Source organism: Meleagris gallopavo, chromosome 3, assembly GCF_000146605.3.
Source record: "Meleagris gallopavo isolate NT-WF06-2002-E0010 breed Aviagen turkey brand Nicholas breeding stock chromosome 3, Turkey_5.1, whole genome shotgun sequence".
In the NCBI taxonomy this organism is placed as follows: Eukaryota; Metazoa; Chordata; class Aves; order Galliformes; family Phasianidae; genus Meleagris; species Meleagris gallopavo.
Genome location: NC_015013.2, coordinates 25259430 through 25285964, shown reverse-complemented (window position 1 = coordinate 25285964; position 26535 = coordinate 25259430). Strand labels below are relative to the sequence as shown.

The 26535-nt window shown below is 35.9% G+C and overlaps 1 protein-coding gene across 2 annotated transcripts in view; it reads right to left on the bottom strand.

Moving 5' to 3' along the window:
- SEMA5A (semaphorin 5A) overlaps positions 1-26535 on the bottom strand; it is a 238393-nt gene that overhangs the window by 49625 nt on the left and 162233 nt on the right. For both annotated transcript variants that reach the window (XM_010708516.3, XM_010708517.3), the window contains exons 14-15: positions 25052-25195; positions 17911-18058 (exon numbers count right to left, since the gene is read on the bottom strand). In XM_010708516.3, the coding sequence (XP_010706818.1) occupies positions 17911-18058; positions 25052-25195 (292 nt within the window). The remainder of the gene's footprint in view (positions 1-17910; positions 18059-25051; positions 25196-26535) is intronic.

The window sequence follows — 26535 nt, the reverse complement described above, 5'->3', positions numbered from 1 at the left end:
ACTGTTTTTTTTTTTCCTTCATTTTTTAAGAAGAGAATTCACTTATTCTGAAGGACACTACAGTGAAATACTTTCCAAGTACAATGACAGACATATTACCATTATCTGAATGTTAACCGTCATGGATAACTCAAAAGGAAAAATAAAAATTAAAACATTGGTACACATGAGATCTCTCATAAAAATACTATATAGTTAAGTTTAAATTTGCATGGACCATATTTAAACTGTTATTGTCCTTAGAACAAGTATTGGAATGCTTGAGTTTGAAACTTCAGAGAAGAGAATTACTCAAAAAGATCAGATTTTGTTTCTCAGTATTTGAATACTTTTATTAAAGTCTGAGACTGTTCTATCAGAGAATGCACCTGACCTCACTGTCAATGTTGTTAATGAAAATATTAAAGAGTATCAGTCCCAGCACTGATCTCCCTGTGAGACAGCATTAATCACTGATCTCCATCCAGATATTCAGCCATCGACCACACCACCACTTTCTAGATTTGATCCTGCAGCCTAGTACAGATTAAACTACATACATCAGACACTATCATTTGTTTCATCTGCTTCTTCCTTACCAGTACGCACTCTTCAGGCTTATTTTCGATTTTGATTGAGAATTTTTTCCCTTAAATCTAATTTTTTTCAAAAATAATTAAATCTTTGAATGTGCACTGCTTTCACTTAGACCCAGTTTAAGGGCAAGAAAATGGGGATATCATAATTCAGAGAGCCAAGAAAATGCTCTTTCAGTAAAACAGGGGTTATAGTTTGTTATAATTAGAAAGATTGGCACAGATAGGATGGAGCTATAATTGGAAAGATTGGAGCAGATGAGATGGTATTACAGAAGGAAAGGTGCTCACCCATCTCCAAAGATCTAGGCTTGCAGGAAGGTCTCCTCAAGGGAGGGATCTCCAACCAGAGATCCTTCCCCAGTGGCAGCCAGCCCTTAAATGGGGTATTAGAGAAGTGCAACCAGGATCCACCCCTTCTGGTCACACAGCTGAATTGCCTTCACCTGTGCTCCCATGGCTGACCTGGTCCTTTCCCCAGGTGATCAATCAGTGGTTCAGGCCATGACTCCACAGTTCCCATACACAGTTAATGTTAGTTGGTAATCTGAAAATAACATCGTTGTTGTTTAATAAGTTTTTTGAAATAAACTTTTAAGTTTTCTGATGCTATTTTTTTGTTTCTTTGTTTTGGTCTAATATGCATGTGCAGCATGGAATGTTGCCATTATGACTCAAAATCCTGTTATGCAAGGCTTTTGATTATAGTTGGGCTGTACAGGACTTTCAGTGACTGAGATGCAAGTTTTATTTGCAGTAATTCATAGCAGTCTTTTTTACTTTGCTACTTTTGATGAATTAAATGATCCCAAGCTCATGCAGTGATGAACACTATTCAAAAACAACAGAACAATACCATAAACTAAGCCACTAACTGATGCAGGTAAAGTCATTCTTTCTATAAATCACCTTTCTACTACAAAACAGCTTTCAAGAACACAAGATGAATGTGAATTCTCTAAGGAAGATCCTGACTCCAGCATGAGTTATAGGGATATTCTATTCAGTCAAGTTAAAGCTTAAGAATTCTTTTAAACATTCGACAATCAGTTTTGTGGCCTCTTCTTCAGTCTCTTTTACCTCAGGCAGCCATCCAGGCAAACCTGGATTAAGCTAATCCCCAGCATGTAGGTCTCTCCATATGGCTCTGCTCTCAGTTCTCCCTGAAAGCTCAGAATATGCTCAACTACCAGGTACTTCCTGAGAATATACACATTTAAGAAATATGTATTTTCAAATGTGCATTTAAAACTAAGAATATGTCACAGATTTATCTGCACATATATGGATATATAACTTGCTGTCTAGCTTCAATAGTAACAGAAAGTTGGACTCCACCATTAGATTTGAATTGGAAAGTTTTAGAGGTGGTCTTTAAAGGCCAGTCTGCTTTTACGAGGTTAAAAAAAAAAAGTCTTCTGACATAGTATAAACTCTACGAAGTTAAACTTTTAAGGGTTTTCTACCACAGCATAACTGTATCACTTCCTCATCTGATTTCAAAATTCACATCCAGAAAACTCTGAAAACTAAGCTTAACTACATTTAAAAATATACGGACGTATGGTTTGTTAACTTTAATTAATAGAATCAAAAAAGCATGCATTTATTTATGAAAAAAGGCCTTTCTTCATGAACTTGTATAATCTCTCCACCACTTTAAAAAAACCAACAAACAAACCACAGAGCACTTAAATTCTTTCCAAGGAAAATGTAGGGAAGGAATCAATTGGAACAGCTTTGTATTCAAAATCATCTGTGAAGCATCAAAGTTATGTTTGTTGGCATCTGTGCTCCAGCTGTGGGATTTGGAGCTTTTTATTTTTTTAATCACGTTCCTTATTCCAATGAGTAAGTACTTGATTTTGTGCACTTACAGAGTTGGAAAGTGAATTCATTGGAGATTCTTCATACTACCACAGCCTCTAATGGTGTTTAACTAAAAGAATATGGCAACTTGAAAGCTTCATGGGACATCTATTTAACTGGATCTTTGTAAGTGAAAATTCTACAGTATGAAGCTGGATTTGAAAAAAAAAAAAAAGATCTTGGTTATACTCATTAAACTGTGTAGAGAGAAAAAGATGTCAGTCAACAAAAGCCCCTAACATCAAAATAATAAAAAAGTTATCTGATGACTATATTAACTGCTTCTTTGGTTGCTAGGATTCCATTTATGAGTAAGTCCTTATCTTTACTAAAGAGCAGTCAGAAATACAAAGTCAGAGGCCAGATATCCCTTCAATCAAAGGAAAACTAAGTTGCCTTTTGGATTAGGCCCTGTTTTAGAAGAGATAAACAAAGACTAAAACGGTTTGTGACTCCATATGGAGTATAATATCATTCTGAAGAACGACAAAAACTAAATGGTTCATTTGCTTCATTGCTTTAAAAAAATATGGGCTCTGAGTCCTCATGCTTGACCTCTTTTAGCCAGCATAAGCTTATCAGACCAGAAATGTGGTTGGAGTTTTTGGTTTTATGTTTTTTCGAAGTGCAATATAACTATTTCCCACTTCAGAGGTTCCAAAATGTCTCCCTACAGGAACACGCTGCTTTTGACGATGCAGATTAGGTTCCTGCTTTAGGTGACCAAGGTTAAGAAATACAAATACTGTAGAAAAAAAAAACAAACATTATTTTGGACAACTAGCTCTTTCCAGATGAACAAAAAATGATTTTATCTTTGCTGCTTTCTGCTTGAGAAGAGATTCTACTTGAGAAAAATATTAAGGGACTAGTTCCTGACTTTGTAGTATAGAAGAACTAAGAAGATAGCTGTTAGTTTGGTATATCTACTGATGAGAGACATGAACCAAGGGCATGAACTAGTGCAACAGGGGCATATAGGCACTGCATTAAAGCAGAGAGCAAATGTTTGCTGCCTATGAAGAAATCTGAGAAAGCACAAAAAGAAACCAGCAGGGCTAAATAGCAGGGACACAAAGGTATTTAAAAGTATGGAGTCACTCTTCATTTGTATATAAATGAAAAATGAATACAAAGAATATTGAAATCTGCACATTGTATGTAAAAACACAATAAGAGAGGCCAGAAGAGAATTTAAGGAGGAACTTGAAAAGTCATAAAAGCTAAAATTTGATGCTATTTGAAATACATTATGAACAGAAAAATTGCTAAAGAATCTATGGGCCCTATATGTTATAAAAGCATACAAGGTGCATTTAGAAAAGGCAAGATCACAACAAAGATTACTTATAATTTTTATACATTGAAGATGTTACGGAATCAACACACACACGCCAAAAAAAAACCAAACCAATAAAAAATGAAAATATCGCTGAAGAATATAATTAAGGAAACAGTAGTAACTAAATTAGTGGCACAAAGTCTTTTGCTTAGAAGTCCCTTCTCAGCTGAGGCCAGGAAGGTGGTAAATGTGGCATCATTTTTGAAAGACTACAGAAAAGGTCAGGAGAACTGTAAAAGAACAAGCATGACAATTTAATTTGGCAAATTATGGGAAATTATAATAAAGCATGAAATTAGTGGACATATGGACAAATATAGAATAGAATTGTTTGAGTTGGAAGGAACCCTTAAAGGTCATCTAGTCCAACTCCCTTACAGTGAACAGAGACATCTATGGCTAAATCAGGGTGCTCAGAAACTCATCCAGCATGACCCTGAATGCCTCCAGGAATGGGGCATCCATCAGATCTCTGGGTAACCTGTTCCAGTGCCTCACCACCCATATTATAAAAAACGGATTCCTTATACCCAATCTATATCTCCCCTCTTTTAGTTTGGAGACATTTGCTTTGTCCTGTCACCACACACCCTGCTAAAGAGTATGTCTCCTTCTTTCTTACAGCCCCCACTTAGATACTGGAAGGCTGCTAACAGGTCTCCCCTGAGCCCTCTCTTCTCCAGTTCCATCTCTCTCAGCCTGTCCTCGTAGTGGAGGTATTCTATCCCTTGGATCATCTACTGGAGAACAAAATGATACACCCTGCTTTTTATAGAAGGAAGTCATGAACTTATCAATCTCCAAAGGTGTCAATTAATATGGACACAGACAATACACTGCACTCAGATTTCCAGAAGAAATTCCACAATGCTTCTCAAACCCTCTTACGGAAATGTAGCAGTCACAAGCTAAGAGAAACTTTATTATCTTTTCATGGATAATAAACTGGTTGAAAAATAGGAAAAGGAAAAGAGGGATACGGGGTCAGTTTTCCCAAGGGAAGGTGTCTAGTATGGTCTGTGCTGGGACCTGTGTGGTTAAAAATATTCAAAAGCACTGGAAGCACTTTCGTACCTGAAATGCCATCTACTTTCAGGAAAACATTCCAGGGGCTCCCTCCAGGGCAAATTGCAGGGGAAAGGGGAAAGTACATAATTAATGAAGTGCATATGCTGTATCAGTTTGGTAGTGTAGGCAAAATGCAGCTCTAAAAAGTAAACATGTCAAGAAATATCCCCCCAAACAGTGAATAGTGCCTACCTTATCAAACACAAAAGATTGACAATTCATCTTTATCTCTCTTTATCTGAGTATTTTTTGCAAAGTCCTTCTACGACTTTGGCAAAGACAAATATATATATATTTTTAAGTCTTGCACTTTTGTGATTTAAATTTTCCTTTCTTCTCCACATCCTGCTCCCTTTGCCTCTCACAACACAGGAAATTGTGCTTGTACCAACTATTCTTCCAGTAGAACTCATAGTAATATAATTTATTCTTTTCTTGACATCTTAGGACTATCATGGAAGACAGACGTGACTTTATGTTATACTACTTCAGTCATATCAAATTTTATTAAAATTATGTGGTAAATAAAATGCCAGTCCTTCTGGAAAATGAAAGAGGTGCAAGATTTTTCCTACTAATGACTCTCAAAATTATGTTTGTATGACCTACAGCCAGGTTTTTGATGGATTAATTCCTATAATCCATCACTTGGTTTTTTCCTTGCATTCTATGTCTTGCATCATTTTCATACTCTACTGCAAATTGCTAATGCTAGATTTCACTGTACATCCAATATTCCTCTTAGCTCTCCACTGCAGAAGCAGGTTATATGCATTGATATTAATTCCTTTTGTAAGTACTCTACAGCCTTTTAAACAAAATATTCATTCTGCCAACCCGTTTCACACAAAGGCTTCAATACGTTAACAGGGATTCTGGATCAGCTTTTCAAGAAGGAATAGGACACAAATTAACTGTTTTTAATAGAGAGCTTAGTGAATTTGCGAAGAGGGTTATGTACTCCTACATGAATGAATATGCTATAGCTCTAGTTTTGTGAGCAATATCCTGAAAACTTTGGAAACTTCTGACTGAATATCTTTCATACTTCAATCAGAGTGAATACATTTCATTTCATATTAAAGAAGGATTATATGTTTTCTACATAGAGTAACAATAACCAGTCACACTCTCTGGACTTCAGCTGGCCTGTGTCATCCAAGGCTGTCAAAAGACTTAACTGAGTCAGGCAAGGCTGAGAGTAGATGTGGGTCTATTGGCCAACTGTGGTGTTTTTTTACATAGTTTGTATTGCCTACTATGGGATCTGAATAAGATCAGTGATAGGAAATGAAAAATTTCCTATCAAGAAGTACATCCACACTATTATTACATTACCAGAACAGCATAAGAGCAGAGTCACACATCAGATCTCCCATGATGCACATTTGAGCATTATACAAAGTCCTCACATGCACTAACATACAAATGGCCTTTAATAAAGAATCTGCCACTGCTTTCATAAAATGATCTTCATGTACAAAAAAAACCAAAAAACCAAAAAACACCACAACCAACAAGACTGTGTTATTTGTAAGTAAAAGAGCAATCACACAGAAGAGTCTTGTGAAGAGTATGGCAAGGCGGGGGGTTGTACTATATGATCTTTAAAGATTCCTGCCAAGCCAAACCATTTTATGGCTCTGTGTTGGCTGTGCAGCAGACTTGTGATTGACCTGGCATCACAAATCCAGCTTGCACAATGGCCGAAACAGCTGTACTACCATGGGATCTAGGGAGAGATTTAAGTTTTCCTTGTCCTGTCAAATCATGAGTGTCTCAAGTTGACACAGCCTGCTTTTGACACATTAGCTCTTGTGCAGCCTCCATGCTGGCATGATGTGGAAGAAATACTCAGTCCCCTGCACAGCAGAACGGACTGCACAAATTGTAGTCTGGGTTAAGGACCAGGATGAAGTTATTTAGGATCTCTAGTACTGCAGAACTGATCACAATTTAGAGATTAACAGCCAAACCATAATTCACAAGTTCTCTCATGCATCCTGGAGGGAATCAAGAGTGTCATAAACTGGTACTAACTGAAGATCTAGCCAATTTTCCATTTTAAATGTTAGTAAGTTGTTAACAGAGCCAACACATCAACTCTAAGGTTTTTTTTCATTTTTCCTTATGTAGACTAAGTCAAAATCCAAAGAGATGAAAGTGAATCAGTTCTTGTTCTGAATCAGCTAGTTGAAAAATAAAGTTATAGTCTGAAAAATAAAGTTTCATTCTTTTCTCAAAAAAAAAAAAAGGCAAGTAAGAATTGCATTTTGAGGCTGACCTTCTTCTGGACCACTACCAATCTGCAGAGAAGTTTCACCAATTTCAAAGGAAACATAGATCAACGTCTTAATCTTTACAGGGTCATAAACACTTCTCTGTTCTCTCATGTTAGAAATCATTTTAACAAAGTTAAAGATTCTTGTACCATAAACTGAAAGAGCTGTTCTCATGTCTTCAAATCCATTCACCTTTCAGATGTTTCAAATGACGTAATAAGTACTGTCTTCTGAAAAAAAAACTCTGCCTCTAAATCTGCAGGATTAGTCATTTTACTTTCTGCTGCACTACTCAGGCATAAAAATGTATGCTATGTGATGCTGCTTGCAGTACCATTATGGGTACTGCTTGTGAGATTGTGAAACTTTATCCTGTCCATTAACCTATACAGACAAATCACTATATATACTCACAGAAGAGCTCACTGTCTATATGAACTTAGATGTTCAGACATGAAGGATACAATCTCATCTACTGGGATATTTGGGCCTAAATATAGTTTCAGTATGCTACAGTAGATTCAGTCACAACGTTCTGAAGACATAGAAGAAGTTACAAATAGGCACAATGAACATTTTTGCTTTTTTCTAAGGTTAGTGAGTATGTTTGTTCAGGATGAATATCAGAGGCTTTGAATAACTCAGTACCTTACATGTGCTTGGTATAGTTTTAGCACAGAAACCTTCTAAGCCAACAACTGAATATGAAAGGGACAAGGGAATAAACCCAGGAAAACAAATACAGGTACTTTTATTAACTCCATCAGTAAATATTCCCCGTATCATATGATATGATGACTCCATCTGATACGATCTTGATCAGAATAGAGCTGTCTGGCACAATTCTCACTGAAAAACAAAATTCTACCACATATAATAATTTTTAATTTTTAAAATTAAAAAAAAATAATAAAAAATAATAAAAAATAATAAAAAAAATATTATAATGTTCTGAGAGTAAGTGAAAACAAAAACTGGCATAGAAATGTCACGAATTTGGATAGAGATCTAATTAATTACAATCTGATAGATAAGGACCACTGTCAATTATCTCAGCTAACAAATCAATCTTAGACCTTCAACAATTGTTGCAGCGGTGTAACTACAATGGTAACAGCAAATCTCAATTATGCAGACTTCACCCACCCCTTAATAAGGTCAAACTGAAGGACTCTGAAATAAAACACTGCATTGCATTAACCAATCACTGGGTCAATATGTGAATGCACTTTTTGGTGTATTAGCTAAGTTCACATTGTAGCATTTTAACTACAGGAGGCTAAGGCTAAAAGAAACAAAATAAATTAGAGGAACTTTTTTTATATACACTGTCCTTAAAAAAGAACATTGAAAATGCCATTCTTGATCAGACATGTTGTTTCTACTGTCAAAGGACAGAATGGAAGCGGAATGCTCAAAGCAAAGATCGGCTGGACTCTTCATATGCAGCAAAAGATTTAAAATTTTAAAATGTGATTTAATATGCTATTTTTCTTAAAATCTACTGTAAATCTAGTTCATCCTGATATTACGCCCAATGTTGTTTAGGGTTTTTCAATTCTTAAGATTTAAGCCTTAAAAATTTCTTGCAACAAGTTGCATCATGTAACAATGCCCTAAACGGAAATTAATACCCCTAACTGGCTTCATATTTCCCTAAAATTCATCATATTACAGTATTGAAATCCCAGTATTTGCTCTCCAGAGTTGCCATTACTTTATATGTTAGTACTTCATACATCAGAACCCTGTACATTCTAATTTATCAGAATCCCAGCCTTTGGCTTTCTCTGGGATATTTTCTAGGCGAAGATCACTTCTACCACTTTTCCTTAAGAAAATTAACTGTGGCTACAGAACAGATTTATATAACAGTTCTATTGAACCTCCAATACATTTTTAAATGGATGTCATGCACTCTTTTCCTCCCTTTTTGATTGCAGTTGCACAATGACCTAAGATTGTTGCTGAGCTACCTGAGTAAAACAATGGTTTTTGCATGCTTACAAAGACATAGCTTTGTGATAGAGGAGACTTCTAAAATCCGTAGATGAAATCATAACATAATCCAATCACTTCAGTCTTCAATCCAAAGGAGTCAGATACATTCAGCTTCATAATAAGCTTCACTTTGAAGACAAGTTAACAGCAGCAATTAGAGAAAACAGCATGACCTGCAATCTGATTTCAACTAGTTCCAGTCTGGACAGTTACAGTCTTCCCTTCCAGGATTAGTTTATGGAAATCTCTAGACTACCTTTTTTTTGTCTACTGGAAATACCTTGCTAAAGCTTCTTAAATGCTGAAATCAAATCTGTATTTTTCATAGCCACATATTTTTTCTGGCTTTTAGTATTATAAACATCATACACCAGGGTTATTCTCCTGGCTTGTTCTTCACTATTTTTCAAGGTGAAAGCAGGAGTTTTGTTTAAACTGCATGAATTCAGAATTATTATACAACTCATTTCTTTACTCTTACTTCAGCCTTCAGAGATATCTAACTACTCCAGAGTAACATGCAAATCCATTTTTGTGCTGATGATGATGACTTTCAATTTCAAGACATCTGCAAATGTAATCCAAATTTATCTGCTAATATTACTAAGAAAACAAATCATTAAAATCTGTCCCAAGTTTGTTCCTTTAGGAGATACACAGTAATCTCTAATTAATCTGACATTTCTTCTGCCATGACAACCCATTCCTATGTCCAGCTGGATACACCTTTTAGTTTCTACACCTTCTTGCTAGCAGTGTATTACTTCAATGATCATCCTTCTTTGTAACACAACAAATCTAAAACCATATATATTGTAGCTGATGCATATTGATTGTAAAACAAACAAACAAACAACAAAACAGTTATCCTCTTGGAGAATAATGTTAGGAAAATATGCAGTGCTCTACTTTAGTAATATTGTAAGGACTTGATCTCCGCTTTTCATTCTACATCTTAATTCTTTTATACTCTGAAGTTATTTGGCAATTTGAAAACCACAGATCAAGTGAGACAGCCTCTCTCCATCTGCAACACCATTTTCTTCTTACTGAACATAGATACATTTTTTCTATGGGGTTTGTTATCTTTTTCTTTCTTAAACAAGCAAAGAAATAGAATTAAAAACAAACAAACAAACAAATAAAGATATTAAATGCAGCTCTAGTCTTTCTAGTACTCCAGGATGGGGATTATTTTCTTCTTCTTTCTTCACTGCAAATAACACAACATAGAAATCTACATTGCATTTAATTTACTACATACAAATTGCTGCATTTCTATAGCACAATAATTACTATGACAGATGGTAATATTTTGAATTTTATCCAAGTGCTAATAGTAGTCAAGAAAGGTTATTCTGTATAACCACACTGTCTGCATAGTTCTTATCACATCCTTACTGTCTTTGTGTCCCTTGATACTCTGCAACTGAAGAAAGGACCCTTAGTGGACTTAAGACAGTACTCTGACACAGTACAGAAAATACCTGATGTGCTACTAGATTGCTATCTGGTGTGTACTGCTCTTGTGAATGCTAGACGGAGGATAGGAAGAAAATTTCTCCTTGCAGATATTGGTAGAAACACAGTCACACCTGTTGTTCTTTTTTGGTCTTAAATTTCCTCAAAATTCATTTCAGTTGCCACATATCTTCCCCTTTGTCTGAGACTGTTGAAATCTACCTATCTACCTACCTACCTACCTACCTACCTACCTATCTATCTATCTATCTATCAGTCCTCTCTGCTATGTCAGTTTTCATTTCATGGAAATACTTTCTACATATCAAAGAAAACAGTTACGGAACTAGTAAGTAGTTCCATAAGCGTTGGAACTAATGACACTTGATTTCCTGAAGTTTACCTTTCAAGACTTGAAAACTTTTCCTTGAGAGCCTCATTTCCTCTCCCCATATCTCCTGCCATTAGGCTGTAGTGGTTCTACAATTGAAACTAAGAGACATGCAGTAGCTAACATGCACACTCACTATCACATGATGCAACCTGGTACAAATATGGGACTCAGTGGTAGTCCTGCTTCTGAAGGTGGGAATGAATTTAATTTTTTGTCCTATAATGAATATTTTTCATGCAACTTTTTGCAATTTCATACTGTAACATAAGACGACTCTCCAAACAGTTCCTTACTTATGAATAGAGGAGTTCTCACTGAACAGACTGCAATATGATCTTGTAAGCCTTATTACTTGATAAAACTAAGCTAAAACCATGTCACTTACCTTTTGTTTTGAGTTTTAGCCTGTAATGACAGAGTTTTGGGACACTTCCCAGAGATAACTGAATGTTTGTAGTTCCATAGTAATGAAAAATCTCAGGCTGGATGAAACATGAGTCACCAGAAATTATCCTCAAGCTTCAGAATTACTCATTAATTCATTCTATCATTAGTGCAGCACAAAACTTCAGCACCGATGTCCCTTATTCCTTAATGACAGTATTTTTCTTTTCTATTCATATTCACAAATGAGCTGACCTAAGGGGAAACTGAACTTTATGTCTTGTAATGCTGAGCCTTTGGAGTGCTGTGCAGAGATTGAAGGAGTTTTCAAACACTTTTTCCTTGTGTGGTTATCAGACACAGTAATGATCACAATTCAAACAGAGCCTCTAATAGCCAGGTGCAATGCATTACATCTAAGCTACAATAACAAAAACTATACCTTCAGCATGGGAGCTGCTGAAAAAAGATAGCAATAATTTTACAGGACACAGGCTTTTAGGAAACAGCATGGGAAATTCTATAAATAAGGCCTCCTTTCACTGATCAATAAGAGTCTCCATGTGGATGAAAGCACCTGGCTATTACCTGACCTCGAGGAATGCACAGATCATTCCCTATATCCAAAGCCTTGAGAAGGCTTGTGCTCAGTTACAGTATGATTTTTTTCCTATGGTACTTTAAATGAGACTTGGCCTTCTGAATCCAACACACATCATCTATATCATGGACACTCGTTGGTTCAAGGGCAAAGCTCTTGAATGTGAGAACACTCATAAAGGACAACAGATTTAACTAGGTTTGAAAAAGAAATTTGAAATCAGAATTGTTCCATAAAAGAAAATATCACATGTGAGTAAGAAGACTCATTTTAGCCTCATCAAGGTTAAATAAACAGCAAAATGACTGTTGGAAATGTAGTTAAAGACTATTTCAAATGCGTCACATTTGAATATATGTAGGTTGCTCTGAAACTAATGATTCCTATTTATTTCTGTGGAAACTACAACAGATAGAAAGAATGGCACAATTTGATAGAGCAAATTCTCAGATACAAAACAACTGTTTTTCAACAGTCACCACGATTAGTATGCATTTTTTGCCAGCCATGAACAAGAGCTTGCATGCTGCACTCACAAAAATCTGCACCAATAGAGGTGACCAGCAGCCTCTGCCACACTGCTGAAATGCACCATCCACCACCTCACCATGCTCACTTTGGTCAGAAACGTTCATCAAGCATTGGTGAATGTCAGTGGGTGCACTTTTTTCTATATGGAAGAATTCAGTGACACACCTTTGTTCATCCACACCTTCATGCAAAATGCTATTTTGTCAGACAGTCCCTCTGGTGCCATCTGTTACATGGCAACAGAATATAATGGAATATTGTTAGGAATATTCAGCTTCTACTGCAATAACACCAACATCTGTTTCTGACTTTCTGGGTCGACATCATAAAATAGGAGGCATCACTATTGGAACAGCCCTTGTGTATACACATCTTTTCATCAGTTTCTGTTTACCTTGAGTATGCATGGCTGATAGTTCTCTTAACTGACATAGTTGGGCTTTTCAACTATCACTACTCTATGTGTCTGTGTTTTCCGAACCTATTTTTTGTGATTTTGGTGTTTTGCTTTTCCTCCTTATAATTACTCAACACTGCTTATAATTGCAACCGTACTTACATCATCAGAAGAAAGTAAGTTGTTCTTTGCTAAAAATTTAAGACATAAAGGAGCAGCTAATGCTCATTGAAATTCACATAATAGACAGAAAAGAAATGAACACAAAATTGTCAAATGCCAAAGAAAAAGAACAATTTTGTGCTTCACATTTGTGAGAGTGTATTTTTCCGGTTTTGCAATAGATTATGAATTATTTGTCTTAAGTCTGAGAGGTCAAAGAGAAACTTAAAAAAAAAAACAACATTAAAAAGCATAATAAAAATATTTTCTGTTTTTGCGAGACTGGGTATTTGGAGTTTATTTTGGGATATAGAAAATATTTAAAAGGCAGTTTGGTGCCCTTTCTGGTGGACAAAGTACTTCTGAAAACCTTCCATCTTCAAATTCTCTTTAAAAACTTAATGAAAGAAAACAATTCTGACATTTGCTTTTCCAAGACATCTTTTTTCTTCTTGTGTCACAACTGAAACTTTAGAACACAGAGAGTTTTTCTTCCCCAAATTTTGTCTTAAGCACGTCTGGAACATTAAAATAATAATAAAAAAGATATGAATGCAACACTAGCAACTATGTCTAAGAAATAAGCGAAATTCTGTCATTCCTTTATTTCACAGAAACATCTAACATGCTTTTATTGTATGGAAAACATATACTCTTTACCAGACTTCCATTACAATAATAAAATTAATGCATATGTTAGCATAACTGAAATGACAAGTACACATAAAGTATGTCACCCAAGTTGATCCTCAGATTAGATTTCTTATACTAATAATTCTCAAAGCAAGTTATTTTTAATATTGACCTGGGGCAAATTCAAGTGAGATTATGCTTCTCAGGGGAAAAGAAGCTCTTTCTGAAACAAATGTACAATTTATCCAAGTATGCTGTAAAATCTAAAGAGATTTGTCCTCTGAGTCACATTAATTCAGTCCACGGAATTCCACGGTGCATTCTCTAGCACATGTATCACCTGAATACATTAAAGTAATACTTGTTTTTTTCATCTACTTTATTTTCCTATTACCTTAATGTGGCTGCTCTTAAATTTGGCTGTGACAGCCTTTTCTCTTATTAGACAATTTCCAGCATTTTGTACTGACTTTGATTAACATAAAAATCTTGATGCGATCTTTGTGGCTCTAGATTTTGATTTCAAGTTTCATCTTTTTGAACTTTAGGATCCTCTGTGGTCTTGTTCTCCGATACTATAAAAATTGATGGTCTATATTCAGTGTAAACACTTTTGATCCTGAGTTTTTGGTCAGCTTTCTTCATGTACTAAGTAAACCTCAGTGAGAGATGCATCTTGAATACATCATCATGCTTTTCTATCTTTGGATTATTTGTACGCATCAAAAGGTTCATGATTATTTTATAAGATGCTAAGTTTACAATAGCTGCAAGGAACTTTATCAAAGTTCTAACAAAAGATATCCAATTGTCTTGGTTCATTTCTGCTATAAGAGATAAAGCCAAGGAACCAGCTGATGAGAAACATGCATAAAGCAAAACACAAGCAGTAGCCACTTGCTGTGCTATTACAGGCTAACAGTAATACAACAAAGCTGAAAGGGAGGAAAACGCTGAGTGAATATTATGTAGTAGAAATCTGTGGACACAGACAGTAGCCATGGATATGGAAAAAGCAGCAAAATGAGAACAGCTAAATAGATTAGGGCTGGCTGTACTGCAGATGCACAGACTGGTCTCACATTGGAAAACAGAAGACGTACGTATTCCTGCAACATAAAATCTAGTCTCCTGATACTGCTGGCAAACAAGCTGTAGGCTTTCTTTCTTTAGGAAACAGTATTTCCTTTTGACTCCCGTCCCGCCATTGAAAAACTATTCTAAAAGTGAAGAATCATCTTGAATCCCAAGACAGCATTTAGTCCTCCCTACACCTCTGATGCATCATAAATTTCATTTCCAGATGAAATGAAATCTAATGTTGTTATTATCATCTTAAATGATATGCTCTCATCTGTCTACATGCTTCTTTCCTGCTTTTTATGAATATGAGTCTTGACTATACAGACAGCAGGCTCTGAGCAATACAGCTGCAGAAGATATATGACAACCATTGCTATTTGAGAATTCACAGAATCACAGAATCACAGAATTGTAGGGGTTGGAAGGGACCTCTAGAGATCACTGAGACCAACCCCCCTGCCAAAGCAGGTTCCCTACAGGGAAACAGGAATCATCTAGTTTCAACCCCTCTGCCATGAGCAGGGTCATCAACCACCGGACCAGGCTGCCCAGAGCCACATCCAGCCTGGCCTTGAATGCCTCCAGGGATGGGGCATCCACAGCCTCCTTGGGCAACCTGTTCCAGTGTGTCACCACTCTCTTTTACTCCAGATCTGATAGATATCCAGTAAGCAGTATACAAAACCACTATCACTTTCACTGTCCTTCTGAAGTTATTTAGAGTTCCAAGTTCTCTGAGGTACTAAAAAAAAAAAGGGGGGGGGGGGTTAAAAACAAACGAAACTCAGAAAATATCTTTCACCAATAAGTTTGTAGCCTTATTACATCTATTAAAGATGTGAAATTGGTAATAAGAGGGCAAGATAATTTCTTTATTAACTATAGTAGAAACCCTAATTTTATTTCTTTCAGAGGACACATACTATTACAGTTACAGAAAACAGAATGGTTGAAGTAAAATAAACTAATGAATAAATAGGTTTTAATTTTAGTGCTCTTATTAGAATTTTATTAATGTGAATATTTGATTAACCGAACAGTTACAAAAAAGTCATAAAAATATTTGATTGCTTCTTCCTACATTAATGAAAAAAACAACCTCTTAGGAATAATAAAGAAATAATGAAGTAGTTCTCAAGATTCACCTATCCACAAAGCCCTACAATGGCTACAAAACCTTTGACTGAAGACAGGTTTACTTCCAGGTCAAATTCACTGAGACTTAAATAAAAGACAGATTTGACAAGTAGAATTCCTTGTCTCATAAAAACATCAGGACCTATAAAGGACTTCTACTTTAGGTTGGTTTCCATTGGTACCTAAGTCGTACGGACTGCTTTTCTGAACAACCGAACATCCACAAATGCACTGGTAACTGTTTTGTTACACCAAACATGTTAATCCTAATAACAATGATCTCAAATCAGTCATAATTACAAAATTTTTTACAAGATTTTATATTTTCTTTGTGCAACTTCTGAAGAAAATCAGTAACACATTTTTCATTACAGTCCATGAGAAAATTGCGTGCAGAACAAAATAATTCTTTCTTGCATGCAGACTAACATGGGATAAACAGGATGACTGAGACAGAAAACTTTCAAACTGTGTTCTTTATTTGTAATCCATTAAGGTTTAGCAACAGATCTAATCCATATGTTTGATTTTTTTGTGAACATTAGGGAGAGACAAATATTTTTTGAAAAATTTGTAGAAGTTATTAGATTAATTCTTATAGTTCAGCTAAAACACATGAGCAAACCTGCTGAATGTTTTCAATCTATTGAAAATTCAATTTTTACACCAGGATGAATATTAAAGAGAGAACAAACTCTGGGAAAATACACACAAAAAATATTTGAAAGGTTTAATCCTGAATTACTGCCAGACTAACAAGAAGTCCATGACAAACCTCAGAATTAACTGACACTTTGAAATTAAAGTATGTAAAAATTGGTTTAATATATGGGGAAAAAAAAAAAAAAGAATCTTCCTTTTGCGTATTTAGATTTCTGGAACAAAGTTCAGTACATATTTCTTAGCATGCAACATCAGATCTGGCTACTAAACACTACATAGCTAAAACAGAACTGCCAGCTTTCGTCTGAGTTGTGCCTGTTTTTCAGTCACTGGGGAGATTAACAATACCTTCTGTCATTCAGCAGCAGAATCTATCTTCTTCAGTTTCAACCACTTCAAATTTTCACCCAGGTTATGCTTTCTACATAATATTCTCTTCACTGACAATCCATTACTGGAATTCAATTTAGATGCAACATGAAATAGCACCACAAGGTTAATCTTCTGATATTCACCTACACATGCTAAGATTTTCCTTCAGCTTCTAATGGTCCAGCAACAAAATCCCTTCCTTTAGCTTTGACAGTATTATCCATTCAGCAACATCCACACCAAGGTTATTTTCCAGTTGTACTGCAGTGAATATGTCACCCTGCTCGCTGTATATTGCAGCTGGTTTCCCTTACCCATGCTCTGCTACATACTGCCTCATCATCTTCAAGAAAGCAATGTTCTATTTTTGATGTGCTCATTTGATGAAATGTAATACCTATGCTTGTTCAGATATAAGAAGAAAATCCTATACACTTTTCCATATGTTTGCCTTCATAAATGGGTCAACCACAATATATTTCTATCCATTCATAATTATCCTACAGTAGCCTTGAAACTTGGCAGCTGTTAGGCTACTGTCATGCTAAGATCACTGGCACTACTCAAGTTTACTTCAGCATTTGCTGGTGGTTTCATGTAATTTGTATTCACTTCCTGTCTTATTACTTAAGATTTTAAACTTATCCCTTCTGTACTGCACAGGAACTGTGACACCAGAGTCTTGGGTTCATAGCAAGAGTTCCTATATACTCTGGTGATAAAAATAAAAAATGCTATAAACCTGCCAAGGACACAGCTCTTATCCGCACCAATTTTGCCTCAGGAAGCCCATATTCTAGATGATGTTGTATAAAAACTGAATGATATATATTTCTCTGATAAATTTCAAAACATTTGAGCAACACAGAGACAAACACATTCTAGTGACTCATGTTAGAGCTACAGTGTATGGGCACACACATATCTGCTGAAGGGCAAGCTGAGAATTACTTACCACGCTGCAGCCAGGACAGTCAGGACCATTTTCACATGTCCTACGCCGAGCCTGAATCCCTCCTCCACATTGAGCCGTGCAGCGTTCCCATGGACCCCAGCCTGTCCAAAACACATGAGGGGGGCACAACAAATGCTCATTGCAGTACCTGTGAGAAGAGGCAAACAAGGAGGCAAAGAATCTGTTTAGTATCAAGACAACACCTTCCCCAAGTTGCTCGTTTGATTATTCAGATAGATGTTTTTACTAGGAAATATTTTATATAATGGGTCCCTCTCTATTCATGAAACATTGAGCTAACAATTGTCTCACTGCACAGAGTTTAAACATTTGTTGAAGAATTTGTTTACTTTATTCAGCGCCTTTATGCAATCTGTGTGAAACAAGCATGCCACTGCACTGTGAGCACATAAGCAATATTGGCAACTATTTTAATAATAACAGTTGTGTCTGTGTCCAGAGAAGTGAGTCAACCAAATGAAAGGCAACCATTTATGCAGGCAGTATTTTATCTTACTAGACAAGCAATGATTAGGACTCATCTCTTTCCTCTTCAGAGAGCTAAACTTCCTTTTGTTTTCTACAGTATCTCTGCTTTTACGGGTAAAATAAAGTCTGAAACACTGGCTCTAGGCATACAGAACTGTGCTGTTTTGATAGTGTTATTACTTTAGCTTTTAAAGGGTGCTTTTAGCTATTATGATCCTTGAAGGATTTTCCAGTAGGCTGTAAACTGATTTAGAGGGATACCAGATCTTCAAGAGAAGCAGGAACATTTAACTATGGAGCTTTGTTACTATAACCAGACATTCAGATAATAGCAACTATCTCAAGTTTTAGTGATTTAAAAAAGCAAAACCCTAAAATTCTGCTTTTTTTTTTTTTTTTACCTTCCAGCTGTAACATGTACTGCTTGGTAAAGACTCTCTGTGAATGACCAAAGGATTTGGGATACCAGAAAGCATGAGTAAGGTTCTAGCAGGGGCCAAGGTCCTAGAATCATAGAATCATCAGTATTGAAAAAGACCTCCAAGATTATCAAGTCCAAATTTTAGGTCTTATCTGAAATGAAGCAAAGCCTTGACAATGCTCAAAAAACAGCTGATCCACAAAGTGTTCAAGTCTTGTGGATGCCACTGCATCGCTCTTGTCACTACTGCTTCTGATTGTCTTGAATGAACAAATCCACCTGCTACAATATATCCTCACTTCTTACACCAGCTATTCAATATGCACTGTTCTCTTACTTTCATCATATTGCTCTCTCCTGCCATGAAAACTGTACTTAATACTTCAATAATTCACTTTCTACACAAAGGGAAACAATGACAGCATAAACTGTTGTCATTTTCAACAAGAATAACCATAGCAACAATTTTTTTATAGAATGCCCTAAGATCCTCAAGCTCTAATTCTCCATTGCCAAAGAATTTGCATGTTCAGAATTATTTAGGAAACAAACAAACAAAACAACAACAAAAAAAAACAAAAAAAACCCACTGTTTTCTATTTTATATATATATTTGTATATATACATACACACACCAGTAGGTTTATCACAAATGCTGGAGTTTATCACTCAAAATTTGTCTGTAGGTCTGAGAAACTCCAATAAAATTTAAAAGGTTGGGAATGGGATAAATGGGGTAGTGACATTTAGTTTTGTCTTTCTGTGTTATTAATAAACTATTAACAGCTTGTATTGACCTTGTCTACTCTTCTCCAGTAAACTGAGGAAAAACAAAAAAACCTCAATGTTTATGAATCTGCTATCTCAGAAATCTTCTGTATATGATTTGGGTAATTTTTTTTTCAATCTTTGTTGTGGATAAACTATCTTTTCTTTCGTTTTCTCCTATATGTTCATTATTTGTAATTTACAGTTCACACTATGCTATTCATTCCTAAAGATGCAGATGAATGTTCTGTGACTGGATATTCCTCACCCAAAACTCAGATAGCTGCATGTGAATCATCACATGCACTCATTTATGGGACTATTTGTGATAGCTCACCTCTTGATCATTTGTTGAGAATGTGTACCCAATGAAATATACACGCAGCATCACCATTTATTCATTCAAATGAGTACATATTTTGCATAATTTAATTAGTTTTTAATGGAGATGTGTTAAATTAATTTGGGATATGCAGACGGGATTAAGCAAGTCTGCCATGAAATGTACAATTACTGATATTCAATAATTTGAATAACAAAATTGAAACTAAGGGTGGGATTCATCTCACCATAAAATAGTCACATGCTATGTAGCTCTCTAGAAATGAAGTAGCAATTATTTTAAAAGTAGTAATCATTTTAAAAACATGATTTATGGCACTGTAATGTAAAGGTCACAAAAATACAGTACTCAGTGTATTGATTTCTCTCCACTAACTGTAACGGCTGTGTGGGAGATGAATATCTATGCTTCCACACAGTCAATGGAAATTTTGTTGATACAAACTACAGAGCTAGAATGATTCATTTGATCAAATTTAGGAATATAAACTAGAATGAAACAAATTACTCTTTCTCCGCTACTCGTATTTACTAGATTTCCATAGACCATAATTGAAGTACAGCATAAACACACTGAAGGCACTTGAAGTCAGGTATGACGGATCTCACTTAAATGAGATTCCTGACACTATACAGTGACTCCTGTAATGCCATTGTGCTGTACCACCTGCTCTGAACTGGAAGACAGAAATTAAGTCTAACAAATTAAGTAAACAGCTCAAAGGCTGGCAGTTCTGCTAACCAACGCTACTTAAATATGCAGTTGAAACTACAAAATGAAACTGAAAAAAGCCCTAACGTGCCCATGCAACTATTTAATTTCAATTCCTGGAAAAGAAATAAAATCAATAGGATTGTTAATTTTACATTTTTTTTCAGAGAAGGAAAAAAAACACAGCAAGCAAACAAACAATGAAACCACAGTGTACAAGTTGAATTTACTTTCCTTTTAGCCAGCCAACCTCTAAAAACATCAGGTATGTTTTCAAAATTAGAGGCATCCCTCCAATTGAACTTTGAGCACTGTCCTACAGCAAGAAGCTTTGAGCCAAGTTTCATTATATTTCTTTTTGGCTGCATTTCAAGTCACTCAGTAACCCTTTTCCCTTTTGCTCTTTCTTCCCCTCTTAATTTTGTTCTCAGGACCCACAGGGCTAACATTTTACAGTAATTCAACAAAAGATCTGTGAAATCACTGCCCTCTCCCCTAATCCCATCTCTAACTGCAATGAGGTCAGAAGGAAGAACAGCCTAGAGAAATGTGAGTTTTGTACAGTGACCTTTCCCATTTTCTCTTAGAGTGAAACCAAGTTTAAATTTCCTACTAAAGGAACTGTCATAATGGGGGGAAAAAGAGTATCCCCTGCCTAGATATGCCCAGAACCGTTAGGTAGTAGAGTAACTTGTGATTTTTTCTCCAGATAATTCTTTTACAATTTGAATTTATTTCAATATTTTGTCTCAGTGTTACAAAAAGTCAAATTGCCTCAGTGTTGCCATGTATTGCTGACTAAAACAGGCTAACTATACAATAGTTATGTGCTTTTCTTATTCAACAGATAAATTCTATTTAGACATATAATTCTTAATTTTGAACAGTATCATGTTATTATGTATTTAAGAAAAACAAACTAATCATAATCATTGTCATACGCAATACTGTTACATGGTGGGTACTCCCAGTTAGAAGCTGCTCACTTAACAGGAAGTATGGACTGTGCTGAAATTGATGGGAATGCTTTAATTGAAGGCAGACATATGACAGATGCACATGCTTTTCTGGAAGGAGATTGCTGAATCAACAAAAATCCCCTCCAGGAGGCTGCTGAAGGTGGTGGGGTCTGAAGCATGTGCTCTCACGGAATTCTGTAGAGGAGGAGTGAACAGAGAAACTGAGAAGCATGGGAGCAGACACTTCCCAGTAGGAAGGGTAACCATGGGGGCAGTGAAAAGCCCAAGACCTCTTGCGTTTGATCTGCTCTGCTAAAGGAGATCAAACTTGTTTGTACTGCTGTACAGAAATACGTAGAACTATAGTCAAGAACCACTTGAACTCAGTTATTCCTCCCTCTCCTGAAAACAAGTCTGAGAGATCTGACTTTTGGCTAATGATTGTGTTCAAAGAAAAAGGTGACTGCTTCTAATCTTGCACATAAGAAAATTGCATTTTCAAATGTTTACTCCTTAACTGAAACTAACCCATTTTCCTAATCCTGATTTGCGTTGCATTTTTCTTTTTCCTTTGTAATGGAGGAAGACTACGCTCACTAGAAGCAGTGGATTCTCATTCTAATATCTCTCATTTCTACAGAGAGAGACCAAAGGACTTAATGAGTCTGTACCTACTGCGTCTTCCTCACAAAGGAAAAATATTTTCACTCAATGACAAAGTAAAAAAAGGACACTACAGACCTTATAAACTAAAATCTTGAGAGTTTTCCAGCAGCTTCAGCAAATATTCCACACACAGGAAAAAAACAACAAAACAAAACAGAAATTTTTAAGACCCTAGTGAATTCATCTGGACATCTTCAATCTTGACTCTTAAATACAACATTATCTTATCTGTTAAAATACTATTTTTACTCCCTCTCCATATTCTGTCCAAACACACCAGCTGAACTTCTGACCTATTTCTATAAGACGAATTGGCTTTCTAATCCAAGTATTTGCTGCTATCTTTCAACTGTTTTCCACTCCTCCACCCTTAAGCAACAGAGCTAGCAACAACTTAACCTATTTGCAGAATTTAAAATTGGTAAATATATCCACTGATTTCAAGGGAAAGATCAGCAAACACAGATCTGTCTGATACTTTAGGTATTGTAGGATCTCAACTTTCATGAGGTAAAACAAGCATAGCCTAGACAAATATTTACTGCTTAATGCATGAACAAATATTATAAAACTGAATATTCATTCACATCTGTAGGAGAATTAACCTCAACAATGCACTGCCTTTTCTGTGTTTAGTTTTTATGGAATTCTGTGCTGGATTTCTGCTGGGAACTGTGTTTGTTGAAAAGCAGTTGCAAAATTTGGCACAATGTCAAAATGTGAATCTCATATTTAAGCTCCTTTAACATGTGAAGGTGGCATGAACATGTTCTTTAATAAAGACAAAAGCACACAATTTGTAAACCACCTAATACTAATTTTTTCTAAGTCTACACATTTATTCACTTTACTCAAGGGCTGAGGCCCCTAAGAAAGTAAAATGTTAGGCTGTTTATAAACATTCATTAATTTCCATGAGAAAATCAGAAAGGCTGCCAATTGGTATATCCTAGGTGCCAAAAACAAGCTGAACATTTCTTATGAACTGCCAAACCCGGAGTATTTTCTCAGTCTGCCTAAATGTTTTGGGCCCAGTTCTCAAGTGTTCAGTGTCCACGCAATGCAGAGGCACTAGAGGGAAGCAGTGAATTAAGATTATTATCAATACTGGTACTCCATCGCCTTCAGCTCAAAAAACAGCTTCTCTACAAGATGTTAGAACCTCGAAGGCATCAAAAAGCCTTAATGGCCCCAGTCAACCTCCCCTGAGGTCTCTGTCCTAACAGGCCAAGGAGTTATACTGTCTCAACAGCTCCTCCAGCGCTATTTCTCTGAAACACCTTATTGGACTTTTATTCAGTGCTAAAATTAGATGAATAGTGACTACTAACATGTCCATCAGCAAAAAGTCTATTCAAATTAAACTCTTTTCTTCTACATTCACTCTTATTGTGTCCTGCTCTGGACTGAACTCTCAGTTCAAGAAAATCTGCTATTCATGCTGGGACAAAGCTACACAACAGCAGACATAATTTTACATTTGGTGAACAGCTTTTAGGTTCAGCAACTTTTTTTCAGAAAGCAATTTCGAAAACAACAAAATGCTCTCCTCTGTGATGAAATGGTAAATATTCATGGTTTTGAAAAAGTAAGAGTTCACATGTTCTACAGTACTGGCCTTTTGCATTCAGAATTAGAAAGACCAGGCCCCTGATCTTCTGTTAATACATGAATGTGTGATGCAATTTCCCCTCATTGGAATCTTTTTACCTGAGGCAATGCCAGTGTTTAAATCTCCACTATTTAAACTCACCATAAAGGTTACTGAATCTGACTTTGATCTGGCAGCAATATAGGATACAAAACCATCCGTTCTCCTTTGGTTATGTGAAAGTATTTTACAGAAACACCGAAGTAAGTTGCAAGTGCATAGTGAGGGTAAATGTATCTGCATACATCTATTGGAATGGATGTCTAGAGTACTCCAAATTCTTACACCAGCACCAGTATTCTGATATCTGTGTTTTTTGACATGCCTCAGGAAACATGATAATAAACATATCTAAGAGTTGTAGCTTATCTGAATTCTAGTTTGATTTAAATAAACATTTAATTTCTGTTAAAATTACCAGCATATAAATTACAAATTAGAGACTTCAGAGGAGGGCATGCATAATGCAACTAGAGGCCTGAACTTCACATTCTGAGCTATTATAAAATGCTCAGTCTGGTGAAAAAGCAGTAGATACGGAAATCAATATTTAAGCTGACTTGATCTGCTCAGGGGTTAATATACACGCAAACAAGTAAAAAAAACCAACATCTGAAAGCTCAGTAAAAGATATTTGATTCCAGGTGTATTATATTTATTGAATATGAGACAGAGCCCTTGAAACTTCCCTTCATGTTATATAGAAGCTTAATACATTTAAGACACAAAACATGAACTCATGGCATCAGTAACATACTGCTGCGACCTTACTATATTTTGCTCTGAATTTCAGGTCTTGAGACAAGGCAAGTTACAATTTAAACATACTGCAATCAATTTTTCCAGGAGAATCAATTTTCAGCGTCTTAAGGGACAGCAGTACATTGCTTCAGCACAATTCTCTGGCACTAGGAGCTCAGCTGGCTCAGAAGGGATGCAGCTAAGCGAAGGATGAAAGAACTGCTGCAGCCCCACATCCTTCCTAATGGGAATATTGCCACTGTGCAGCACATGGAGTTCAGGAGAAGGAAAGAAGAGGAAAAGAAACATCAGGCAGGTAAAGGAGAAAATGTCCTATGGACTACAGCTGAGCAGAAGAAATTAAAGCAGATGTTAGAGAAAAGATAGCTCACCTCTCCTCACGATTCTGCCCCACACAGACACGTCCTCCATGGCGAGGGGTTGGATTGCTGCAGGAGCGCTGACGCACTTGAAAGCCTATTCCACAAGTGGTACTACAAGGTGACCAAGAAGTCCATGGTGTCCAGCCTCCATTTCTGGTAGAATAAAAAGCTCAGGCTCTGTCATCTGTTATACATAGCGAATGGCTGATTAGGTGTGACTGACAGCAGAATCTGACTCATTAATATTTCCGTAGTTATCACTGATACTGCATCGTGTTCCATTTCTTAAAGGATATTAAACTAAGATAAAACTGCTCTCATTCTTCCATATTCCTTGCTTTGTAATCAGCAGCTGTTGCAAGGACCTCATTACACAAGAAGTAAACAAAGTCTGAAGACATAATAGAACTACAGACTATCCTGGCTTGGAAGGAGCCCACAAGGATCATCAAGTCCAACTCCTGGCTCTACACAGCATCAATCAAAAGTCTATTTAGTTGCTTTCAGTCACTTTGTTTTGGATAAACCTGATCTGCAAATTTTTGTATAAAAGTTCTGAAGATAAATTTTAATTACGTATTTTTCCAATTTTTATTTGTAGGTCTTTTTTTTAAAAGAAAAACTAAGTCCCGTAATAAATACGACACAAAGTTGTTCCAGTAATTTATCACAAATTTAAATTGTTCTTGTTCTACTGTTATTAAAAGGGATAAAGAATTGATAATAAATTTTTAAAATAGCATTTGAAAAAAAAGAAATCAGACATCATTTCTTAAATGGACAAAAAGTAAGATCAATCAGTAGAATGTCTTGCTGATATAGTAAAATAACAAAATCTCTGACTTTCCATGAACTCTGGGAAGCAATTATTAATACATTAATGTGTTAACAGAAGTAAGATGTCCAAATAGTAGTGTAATACAGCCATGCCAGTATGTGAAACAAGTTCCAAATTGTGTTCTCAATTCCTTTCTAAGCCCAACAAACTTTGTTTGATTGTTCAGAATCTCACAGAATGTTTTTCCACCATTCTCCTGATGTTAAATACTATATTGTACTTCTAATAATTTCCCTAAAATTTACTATGTCCACTAACAGAGCTTGCAATTATCTTGTGTGGAAGGGTAATCAGTTTTATTCACTACCATGATGTGAAAAACAAAAAAGCAGAGACAAGAACCTGAAAGAATCACTGAAAATAAGCAGAAGGGACCAGTTTATTTTTCATCTTGCAACTAAAGTATGTAAAATGTTTTAAAGATGAACCCTAAATGCAATTCAGAGTATGCAGTGTTCTGAGTCTCTTTGAAATTATCTATCACTGTATTTTTTATGACAGTGGCTTTGTGCGTGAGAAAGAAAGATTGGCTAAGAAGTGGCATATAGGCTGGCAACAGATCCAGATGTCATGATGCTATCAAAAAGATATAATGAAAACATCTTTTCCAAGTCAGATGGGGGAATACAATGGTGATATGAAGCCAAAAAAAAAA